We start from the raw sequence: 12509 nt of genomic DNA on the forward strand, positions 1-12509 counted from the left end.
ATCGTTTAAATGCCACGGCCTACCTGAGCATTGTTTCTGACCATGTCCATCCCTTTATGACCACCATGTACCCATCCTCTGATGGCTACTTCCAGCAGGATAATGCACCATGTCACAAAGGTCGAATCATTTCAAATTGGTTTCTTGAACATGACAATGAGTTCACTGTACTAAACTGGCCCCCACAGTCACCAGATCTCAACCCAATAGAGCATCTTTGGGATGTGGTGGAACGGGAGCTTCGTGCCCTGGATGTGCATCCCACAAATCTCCATCAACTGCAAGATGCTATCCTATCAATATGGGCCAACATTTCTAAAGAATGCTTTCAGCACCTTGTTGAATAAATGCCACGTAGAATTAAGGCAGTTCTGAAGGCGAAAGGGGGTCAAACACAGTATTAGTATGGTGTTCCTAATAATCCTTTAGGTGAGTGTGTGTATATGTGTATGTATATATATATATATATATATATATATATATGAATTGTTTTTTTCATTCATGGCACAACATTTTAGAAATATCAAAGGAAGGATACAAGTGCACAGATCTCCTCTCACCAGCAACTTAAAACAAATAAAATACTGGCCACACACTGCAGGACTGCGTGAGAAAGTAGCTCTTCAAATTCACAAAACATACTGAAAAATATATTTTTAATAATTTACAAGCCGTTAAGAGGAATTCTTAATGCAGAAAATTGTCAGTGCAAATGTTTCAGTTGTGTGGGCACTGTTCTGAGTGCTGTGCAAAACCACGACAGCTAAGCACTACATACATCCATGTTAAAAATAACACATAGGCTAGATAGGTGGCTTCATATATCGATTGAAATGTCCTTGTGTTCCCTTCTAGCAAATTAATGTCTTTATATGGTTGATATGTTAAGGTCAACTTTCTCTTTTTTTTCAGGATAGTGTATATCAATTAAATAGTTTTTGCATATATTTAATTATATACATTAATTATATCTTATATATATATATATATATATATATATATATATATATATATATATATATATATATATATATATATATATATATATATATATGTAATACAGGAGTGTGTATTGCATAATTATCTGTTATTTTGGCAGTTAATGCTAATTAAGTATTTCTTAGAAACTCCTATAAATATTTAAAATATGTAATACATTTTATTGCTAGGAAGTATACAGGATAAACTAATAAACTAATGAGTCATAGCTCATTGCCAAATAATATTGTGTAGTCCACCACTGACATGCTTTTCCATCATACTCTTTTTGCTAGAGTAGTATCTCAATGTGAAATAAGCATTTAAACATGGACAATAAGAGTATAAAACACAACACATACCATGTCTATAATAAAATATGAAAACTGAAATGTTAGAGACTAAAAAATTCTTATTTAATATAGCTAGCTAAGATATGTTGTATCTTTATATGGTACAGTTGATATTGTATGTAACACAATATTATTGTGTTTTATTATTTAACTGAAATGTATCAGTTTACCGTTAATGTATCTTCACTTGTAATTTATACAATATTTCAATATAATCTTACATACATTTTCACATTTTCAAATAGGGTGCCACCTCCTTATATTATGTGTCATTATTGTAATGGCCAATTATAATCTCTATTATTTAAGTGTATAAAAAGTTTATATTTTGTTAAAATGCATATTTTCAAATTCTGTATTATGCTGGGTAAGCCAACCCTTAAAAACAAGGTATATTTCTCCTTGTATTGGAATATAAAATTCTCCCACAATGAATGGGATTGAGAGAAAGAGAAGTGCTGTTACTATTGTTAACAATATATTACCAATAACCCCATAAGTATGTATATGCTTCCAACATAATACAATATTTAAAGGACTGTTTTGAGTAATGTTTTCCATTTATTTATTCTGACAAGTTGAATACTTAAGGATGGAAATCAGTACGCCTTAGTTAAAGCCTCCATAAAACATTTGAATGTGAATTAAATATTTAGTTTTTTAGTTGAAATTTACTTGAATTGAATTAATGATTTGATAAAATCAGCACAGCTACTAACAGTATAACAGAAATACAGTTCAGATATGCATAATTATTGAAGTACTGGCTACAATGAAGAATAAAAGTAACATTTTGCAATTTCAAATATATATTATTGTGGACATATTACAGTAGATCAACTATTCATCTTCAGTGTAATTAATGATACAGCTCTTTACTTTGAAATCTTTACCACTTTTACATATATATGCTCTCTGCATTTTGTTCTAGATTTAATTTTTGTTAAATCTAAAGCCGTACTAATAATCTCTATAGCTTCTGGAACTTAAATATGATTTTTCATTCCATGTATATTTTAATAGCCTGAATGATATCGTTTAAGTTGTTTTGTGTTATAAAGATATATTTTTCACACAAAACATTGCTTTGGCGTATTGGAGTGTGATACGCTATGCATTTCATTTTTCTTGTGCCTGTGAGTAAAGCATGTTCAAGCCCACACAGAACCACACTGCCTACACCATGGCCGCACAGGGACTAAGACAGGAAGGGTACCCATCTGATTCTCAACCAATCCGCATATAGAAAACCCCCTTGTTGTCCTTCGGAATATGCTTTGAACATACTGGGAAGTGTTTAACATCATTTCGCAGCCAGGGAAACTACATTCAGTCGTTTCTGAATCAATAATCATCTCGCAATGTGCTTTGGAATATTGCAGCTTGCACAAAAAATAAAAGCAAGGAATGTCATATCTCCTACAGACTCACAAAGCTGTCCGGAATGTAGTCATTCATTCATACCTTGAATGAAATCCAAGAAGCCCAAGAAATAGGAAAACAAAAAAGGCGAAAGCAGTGCATTTTCATTACACACATGTACGGGAGCATTATATTGTAACAGATCAGTGTCCCTTAAGCTGAAATCCTGACATACCATATAATCAGCCTGGAATCGTTGTCATTACTGAGAATAAAAGCTCCTCTTGTTGCCGAGCTCAGTGCCGTCCTCTAAGGTGCCCTTGAGCTGACTAATTTTTCCAGAATTGATTTGAGAGTGTGGGAGCTGCGCATGCTCCTGCCTACATCAGATACCCTGCTGCTTCCTCACGGGAGAGGGAACGTGCTGGGATGGGACCAGTATAGAGGTGGTCATCTGAATGCATTTAATCTGCCCCTGATATTCAAGAGTGCACTGACACAGAGAGCTCTCCTTGAATCTGATGTAAACAAAAATATACTACTGTACATGCACACCCCTAAATGGACATCTGATGATTTAACGTCACGGCTAAGCTGCCCTGCAGAAAAAAGAACCAAGCCGTGATGCTTTATAAATAGAGCAGCCCATAAAGCCTGGAATCATGTTTTACTGTTCAGGCAAGTTAACAGAACATGATGCTTTTCTTGTCATGGCTGCTGTCTTATTAAGAATGAGTTGCTTAATCTTGTTTGACTGGAAGGATTGTATGAATCTCTCTTCCACCAGATCATCACAGTATATATTTGTGTGATTTTAACTAGGGTGTCTTTAAAATTTGCATCAGATGATGTTGAAGATGTAATGGGTGCTTTTTTCCAGGTGACCTTAGATTTACTGTTACTTACAGGATTCAATGAGGTTTCTTTTTATTGTCTTAAACGTTGCCACATATCTATCCTTTACAGATATGATCAAGTCTTGCTTTATAAAAGATTTTGACTTTTAATTTGATTTTGGGAGAGAAGCAGTAAAGCTGAAATTGGATTGTTTCTCATAAAATGCTGCTGTTTATGTGCATCTTTGCTCTTTTTCGCCCACCCCCATGCTTAAACATCTGCTTTGATCACTGTTTTTCAATATACCCTTCACATGTACTGACACGTGGCTCTAGCAGCAGTCTATATCTAATCAGAAACTGCAGAATTGAGGAAGCATCTTAATTATTCAGTTATATTCCTTATTGTTTCCTAATCTCTCATTATATTGGGTGTAATTTGAAGAACTTGTAGCTGTTTTTTTTATATAAATTAAATAATTAAAAATGAGTATGCTGGAAACTAGGTCAAGAAGCATTTTACATCGGGATGTATTGAAACTGGAGTACTGCCAAGATGGGAATTCAGTGGCCTTGAAGTGTTTTGATTTAAATCTAAATAGCTTAGAAATCTGCAAGTTGCACTGAGGTTTTCTGTAAGTTTTTTGAAAATAAGCTTTTACTATCCAAACACACAAGATGCATCTAGATTTGAATTGCTGTATCATTTGGCAGCAAGAGGCATGATATTAGAATAGAGGTCCTTAAGAATGCTTCTATATATCACATGCACTGACATACTATATTTCAATTATTATATACATTTTTCCTTTTGCTATACCAAGATGCTAATCAATCTTTAGTGAAGAAAATGTACCAAATGTCCAAACAACAGCTAGTAGAGCCAGAGTGTTCTGTTATTGCTGTGGTGCAGAACAAAAATAGAAAAAATGCAAACCTTCTGGTCTAGGCTGTGCTTGTGCTCCTTCATTATAGTTCAATGGCTATTGTGTCAAATGGCTGTGAGTACTATTAAGCTATTTAACTTGATTTTTTTTTAATTAATAGCCCTTCTTTAGCCCCTGGCAACCAGGTTGTTATGAAGAACATCCTTGCTGGAGTTTTGTCTGATCAACAATTGTGTTTCAGTGGGATTAATAACAATTATGTAAAAAAAAAAAGTGCCATAACATAATTAGAGTCATGATTACTCATCTGTTATTATACGGATCTGTTATTACAAATGTTATAAAATAACATCTGTGATGTATAGGTTATTGTGAAGTAATATGGGTTAGTAGAATTTGTGATGAGGTAGTGAGGGCATGATTTCTGAAGTCTGAATGAAAAGTTTTTATGTAAAAGTAATTAATTGCTACCTTTTTTCAAACCAGAAGACATTTCTGAGAATTCACGAGTATTGTAGAATGGCATTTTGCAATAGTACTGTGGAGGCTTCACAAAAATAGTCAAAATGCTGTCTTGGATTTGAACCTTGCATTTACAGACAATATTGCAGTTCTGCTCAAAACACCAATGACCTGATTCACTCAGCAACCTTATTAATGACCCAGAACTTACAAGTGTAAAGATACTGACCTGAGGGAGGCATAGAAAATGTGAATGAAAGCATTGTTAAATGTAAAGTAAAGGAGTGCTCAGGAAAGGGACTCTTAAGCTTGCTACCTGCCCACATTAGTTGCTATGGAAACTGGATAGTGAGGTTATACTTCAAGTGTTGCTTGAAAATAATTAAAAGGTTACAGAGTTCTAGAAAACCTCACGTACCTCAGTATTGAATCTGAGTATAGGACGTGCAAACTAAATGTAAAGCATGACACATTGTGAGTGTTTCATCTATGCTTCATGCACTTAATTGGCTGAATAATGTTGCAAAAGCTGGGCTTAAAGAGAGCACATTTTAAGAGAGTATCTTGCACAATATGACCTTCTAGAGTATTTGAAAATGCTGGTAACTGTGCTATGATGGATTCTCAATATTGGAGATTACAAGAGGGTATGTAAGTGATTTGAGGTACAGAAATGTAAGGCCACCTCTGCAGAACTACACTGGACCTAGTAACAGCCACTTGAAGTCCTCTTCCAACAGAAACCATCAACAGTTGACTCAATTAGAGCAGACTATGACAGGAAATTGGTTGTTTTTCCCTTTTAATTCAGAGCATCTCCGGTGCTCTTCAGAGTGATGTTCTGTTCATGCAATATGATGGAGCAGCTCAGGTTTCCTCTTCAATGGTCATGTGAATCATGTATGTGTCTGGAAGTCACCTGGTCATTGTCATTGCTGAGCTCTGGTTTCTGGAAGTGACATTCAAGGCAAATGTTATGGGGAGAAAGCATTATGGATGACTTCTCCAGGTCTACAATAGAGGCTGGGTCACTGCCTTTCACCTATAGTTAGGCAGCAGCTATTTGTGTAAAACTCATCACTGTCAGGGTAGCCTTGCAGCTATGGAGAATCAACATATTGCCCAATGCACATTGTTTTCAGGAGGCAGGAGCCTGCTTTTGTCCACAATAAGAGGATTCACTTTTCTAAACACACTTTTTGCAGGAACAATGAATTTGTTCGAGAAAAAATACAAAAATAAAATTAAAATGTATTGTCAGATCCATATGAATATGTTATTTTAGCTTTGTGTTTCCTACTTTTCGGATATACTGTTCTGCTGCCATATTGTCTTCCAACAATCAACAAAATCAAACCAGAAATAACCGTGCCAGCATTTTCTCTGTGGTTTTGTCATAACTTATTTAATATTTGCTTACATGAAATTGAATTATTGTCAGACACATTATTTGACATTTAGAAGACGCCTCTTTCCAAGGCCGCTTTAATGTTTTTAATAACCCCAGAATAAGACACTTTATCGTAAGGCTATGGAAGTTGAGCCTTTTTATTATTATAATTAATCTAACTTGTGAATGGATTCTCTTTTATAAGAATTAACAAAGAAAATATACTTTTTTCTTCTTTCTTAATTGAACTGGTCATGCTTCGAAGAGCAGTCATCAAGCTACTTAGAAGCTGCTTTCACCAATAACATAGGGAACTGAAATAATGGTTTTATTTTTCAGAGAAATGATGAGGAGGCTGTTGTGGACAGAGGTGGAACTCGTTCCATCTTGAAAACTCACTTCGAAAAGGAAGAACTAGAAGGTAACCTCTTGCCTTTACCATAATCCCAAGGCAGGTTTCTCAGTTACTGTCCATGAGTATGAAAAGTGTATGGAAGTGGGGGAAAAAAGTAAGATATTAATGAAAAAGGCTGCTTTTGATACCACACACAAAACAACATGCCTTTACTTTCATGTTACATTTCTTAAAACAATAGTGTCATCAGCTATTACGACACACAAATGTGTTCTGTTTAAGATTTTAACAATAGTTCAAAAATATAATGAAGTTAATCATAGAAAAGAATGTCATTTTTTCTTCTGTAGTGACAATTAAAGAGAAAATTAGAAAAGAGAAAATGAGCAATAGCCAAGAAACTGTTTGTAAGATACTGAGGCGTATGTGTTTTCTTCTGCAGCTGAATACAAAGTCATTCTTGCTGTGCATTATGCTTCATGTAATTCAAATTATGTTTTCAGTGCTTTGCTGACTTAATAAATGTGCTGGTCAAAATATTATCACTGGACTAAGATGCCTGCCAACTATTAAACATTCTGGATATTTGCAGACTAGATTGTCACTCTTCAGTTGGATATATGAAGGGATAAGGTGTGGGTCCCTGGCTTGTGGACCATGTGGGGTATTGATGATCAGTCTCTGTGTTCTTGTATTGTCTCAGCCATTAAGCAGCCTTCCCTTAGGGTCTTCACTTTGGCAGGAGCCTTCATGCCAGCCCTTCTCCTGCCAGTTCATGCTTTGCCTTCGCAGAAGTTTTGTCAGCGCTGTGCTCCTTTGATGTGCTGTGACAGATCATTCCTTGCTTGGCTGTCTGCACAGGGTCACTGACCCACATCTGCAGCTGGTCCTCACAGCACTCTCACTGCCCGTATGATGTGGGAGATGGGTTTCTTCAGGACTACTTCAGCACAGCTCTGTGTCCACATTATTTCTTCATTGAAAAGATTCCTTTTTTATTGCTGGAGGCCCCTTCAACTTCCCTTTTAGAGAGGAGTTGTACTAGTTTTCACATGATAAAAAGAACATTATGAGAAGATCCCTTTGTTTTGTAGGATAAACAACAATATGATCAAAACCAGATTATGCAAATAAAACTGATACATAATGCATATCATTATTTTTAAGTCTGAATTTACAGATTGGGAACTTGAAGCACATGATAAAGATTGCCGGTTTGAATATGATGTTGTGGTTATTTGCAAGCCAAAGGGGACACTATACAAGCCACAGAACTCCCACAGGCTGGAGGAGAAATGAATATTACTCTGTAGCAGAAATGGCTTCTAAACATCCTCTGGCTTCAAAAGCAATACAACATAAAAATATCTGGTTAGATTTAAGATTATAATAATAATTATTATTACTTCAACTACTATATACAAAGTATTATTTTACTACAGAACTATGTTATATACAGGGAACGTTACATGGTGTCAAGTGGTTTAGTGTAGACAGAATACAGCATCATATGTTATACATTGAAGACTCTGCAACTACAGCCAATGAGGGGAAAGGTTACAATACCGTATGCTTGAATAGTAAACGAGTGGTAGAGCTATGAAATAAACAAAAGGTTCTTGTGGTCTGGTCTTCCATTTTGGATAGTGTCCGTAGTATAAGATTGTTTCACATCATTGTAGTGTACCAGATATTGTTTGTTAATTTAAAATACATGGTGTATGTTAAAGGTAATGCAAGGGCGCTATTTTTATATCCAATAATTATGCTTTTTCAGCCTGTTGATCTTCGAGGCATTCATATGAAGCCATTTACTCTTCTTCAAATACGGCTGTGGATCTTTACTTTTGAATGCAAATATGAATGTTCTAAACAACACTTATCTTGATATTTGATTACACTAGTCACAATATAAGTGGTCAAGGTAATCTTATATCTTTAATGTTTTTGTTTTTTTCATCATGGAAAGTTCTGCAGATTTCATTTTTCTGTTAGTTGTTGCTGTGATGTTAGAAACTCAACTGCAAGTCTAAATACCAGAAACACCCTGCAACTGTGCTCTGATGCAGTGGCAGATGTTTTCTGGCTTGAGTTAAGCTATGCACATCCATAGAAGCTTTATTTGCGGTTTTGCTTTAAAAAGAATAGGTAAACCTACTGGAAATTGAATCTCATCAAGAACTTTAAAGAAGCCCTACATTTCATTTCAAGGGAAAGGGCTGTTTTTTCTACTGGAATCTCCCATCTGCTGAAGGATATACATATAGTTCCCATATCTGGTTACATAGGTAACATTGTAAGGCATATAAACACTGTATCTGTGGTTTTGTATATACCAAATATTGATACACAATGTTCAATTCACTGAGCTACTAGACTTTGTGTTATTAAAATAAACATTGTTAGAGATAAAAGTACAGATATGTGTTCACTCTGTGCTGGCCTTATTTCACAGATATTTCTACATTTTTAAAAGTGTAATGAAGCAGTAGCACAAAACCCAAACAAACATGATTTGGGATTCCTTTGAATATGTGTTATTGTATGGCCATTATCATAATTATTATTATTATTGAAGAAGGTATTTGAAGCTGAGAGGAAGTACAACAATGGGTCCATTTCCATTTGATTTATTATCTGTTCATTTTCCAGGCCACCGGACATTGTACATTGGTGTGCACGTACCACTTGGAGGAAGAAAGAGCCACAGAAGACACAGGCATCGTGGACATAAGCACAGGAAGAGAGACCGAGAGCGGGACTCTGGGGTAGAGGATGGGAGAGAGTCTCCCACGTATGGTAAGTAAAGGCTAGTATGTGCAGTGCCAGGACTGTGCTACTCCCCAGTACTGTACAGTATACACTCACTGTATGATGTTTCTTAGGAACCACGTTTTCAGATTTTAGGATCTGAGAATCAGACGGAAAACAAAATTATTTTAATTATTCAGAAATTGAGAGGTTTTTGCAGTAATATCTTACCATTATCTAAAATGAATATTTGTATTTAACTTAACAAGTTAAATGTGTCCATGTACAGATAGGCTATAGCCTATTGCATTACTACAGGCTTATAACAGTTTTAAGACAATATTGGTCTATGTAAATACCAATTTACTGTAATAATGTGTTTGTAGGCTTAATTTGAGAAATACTATTATTCTTAAACTCTCCCTGTGTCATTGTCTGGTTTAATGTTGAGTAACATCAATTTTGCTCAGGGACATGGAGATGCTTATATATGTAACTGTGGGCTGACAAGATGAGAAGTGTTATTTTATTCTGCGGCTTTCATGTTGTGAGTCATCTGAAAATGAATTGTGGGAAAGCAGCAACACATGCATTTCACATTTCACAGACAGTATCAAGTCCAGAGAAAGTAAGAAATGTTAGTGTACTTATGAATTTATCTCATTAACTTCAAAGGAATTTAACCTTTTTGTATTACGTTGAATATAAAAAGTAATGTCTGCAAAAAAGCTACCGATATTGTTTTTCAATTTAAATCACGTTTCCTTTTACAAAGCAATTCAATACGTTTATTAATTTTAGTAGATAGGTAGGTGACTAACTAGGTGCCAAGGCGCTTGTTGCAAAGCAAGGCCATGCCTTAATTTCAGAATTATGGAACGGTACATTAAATTATCATTCCCACCTCTGAACAATGAGTTGTGTAAGAGCTCTGTATGGAAGCAGCTCTACCTCACGCCTACCTGTGGGGCCTTGTGGAAGGAGAAGTGATTCAGGAGCTTTGTTTCGCCCCCTTGTATTGACTGACTCCTCACCTCTGTTTAACCCTAACACTCACTGCAATATAGTGGGGTACTCCAATATGCAACATGCAGCTCTCTTTTTCAGTACTTTGATGCAGGTGTGGAACATGTCAGCAATCTTTCAGACTGTCCTCTCCTTGTGAAACTGCTGCTATATCATTTTTCTTTTTTTTTTGCTTGGTTGGAAAAATCTACTGGAAAATGTGTTTTTTTACATTGTCTCCCATGCAGTCATTTAGTGTGTGTCTTGTAGTTTCTGTAAATATTTGTTGTTTCTATTTTTTCCCTCAGATACTCCCTCCCAGCGAGTTCAGTTCATCCTGGGCACCGAGGATGACGATGAGGAGCACATTCCTCATGACCTCTTCACTGAACTTGATGAAATCTGCATGCGTGATGGAGAGGAACCTGAATGGAGAGAGACAGCTAGGTGATTTAGCTTCTTTCATTTACATTTTGTGTCCAAAAAAGGTGCTCTTTAAACCCTAATATAAACATTATGATCAGGTTTTATAGTTCAGTTGGATTGCTTTTTCATTTTTATTTTCCATTTTAACTTCTTTCCACACACGCGTCTATTGATTAACTGTTTAAAGCTGCATTAGTACCTATTAACAGCAGAACATAAAGACTGACTACAGAATGTGCATTTTCTCTGTTTAAGCTGTAACACTACAATAATGTGAAACGGTTAACATTATATAAAATAGGAGTGTTGTGTAATCATTCAGATGCAGGCTAAATAAAGCTTACTAAGTACTAAGTACTAAAACAGGACTGCATTAGTAAAGCATTCAGACTGAAAAGGAAAGTTGACATGAAAACATTTGTGAATTGAATAAATGTATTACCGAAAAAAACAGTAGTACTGTCTCTGAGTGGTAGAGGGAGATGAGAACTCCTTGAACTCTTGTGATATTTGAAAAGTTCGTTAATACGAAGTAAGAAGCTGTCAGCATCTCTGTTGCAACTGACACCTGCATTGCATATGTCATTGGTATTGTTCAATTCATTAAATGATGCTTGCTTTGGAATGCTGGGTGAGTGAAACATGACACATGTTATGTACAACCAATTTCTTTATATTACTGTACATTTTCAGATTGGTCAGTTGTCATTTAATATTTCTGTCAAATTTGCAATATTCAGCTGATTTATTGTCTGTGCCATTCGGTTTAAAAACCTACCATTGATATCTGTATAAAAGATAATTCGCATGGCTTTCATGCCCCTGAATTAACTCTGCTAATTTACCATGAATACCTTGAGTGTAATTTTATTTTACAAACAGTTCTTTCTGATACTTGTATATGTAGTGATTAGGAGTTTTCAGGAGATCTCAGTGTAGCAGTAGTACCCTGCAAGTGCTTTTTATTATGAACATTTTGATTTGGTGCAATGAGGACACATTTAATTGTGAACATATTGTGTTACTTTTAAGATACTGTGCAGTGCCAGTGGAATGCATGCTAGGTATTTAAACATGAGGGACTTTGACCCCACTGGAGTTGCCATCTCTCAAATTCAGGTACAGTGGACTGTTTAAATGTGCAAAAACTGAACTCCATAATGATAAGACTCAAAATCCTGTGTCTGTGCAGGTGGCTGAAGTTTGAGGAGGACGTAGAAGATGGAGGGGAGCGCTGGAGTAAGCCCTATGTTGCTACTCTGTCACTCCACAGTCTGTTTGAACTTAGAAGCTGCATCCTCAATGGCATTGTGCTTCTGGACATGAGAGCCAACTCACTGGACGAGATTGCAGGTACAACATACAACACCTTCTAAGGATCAGTGAGAAATTCTAAGAGAAGAAGATATTTAAGAGAAGTTTTGTATAGAGAGAATCCTTGTATTCATTAAAAAATGAAACAAGAAATCAGATTTAGTACATAAAGTTGGTTGCATCTGTCATTTAAAAACAAAAAACAAACAGCATCTGCAGATAACAACAAATTAATCTAGATGTATGGTATTTAGCAAATATGAATGTTTTCTTGTTTTTCTCTTGGCACACAATCTTTGACACAGCTGGAGCTAGTTACATATTAATATATGTGAACAAATATGGCTTTGCAGGAAATTTACTTTTTAAAATAAGAATTAAGAAAGTAAA

At 35.5% G+C, this 12509-nt stretch overlaps 1 protein-coding gene across 3 annotated transcripts in view; it reads left to right on the forward strand.

The window, feature by feature from the left end:
- The window catches only part of LOC136711287 (sodium-driven chloride bicarbonate exchanger), a 59276-nt gene that overhangs the window by 15407 nt on the left and 31360 nt on the right, over positions 1 to 12509 (forward strand). For all 3 annotated transcript variants that reach the window (XM_066687437.1, XM_066687435.1, XM_066687436.1), the window contains 4 exons: positions 6608 to 6689; positions 9276 to 9422; positions 10688 to 10826; positions 11998 to 12158. In XM_066687437.1, the coding sequence (XP_066543534.1) occupies positions 6608 to 6689; positions 9276 to 9422; positions 10688 to 10826; positions 11998 to 12158 (529 nt within the window). The remainder of the gene's footprint in view (positions 1 to 6607; positions 6690 to 9275; positions 9423 to 10687; positions 10827 to 11997; positions 12159 to 12509) is intronic.

This window comes from Amia ocellicauda, chromosome 16, assembly GCF_036373705.1.
Source record: "Amia ocellicauda isolate fAmiCal2 chromosome 16, fAmiCal2.hap1, whole genome shotgun sequence".
Classification (NCBI taxonomy): domain Eukaryota; kingdom Metazoa; phylum Chordata; class Actinopteri; order Amiiformes; family Amiidae; genus Amia; species Amia ocellicauda.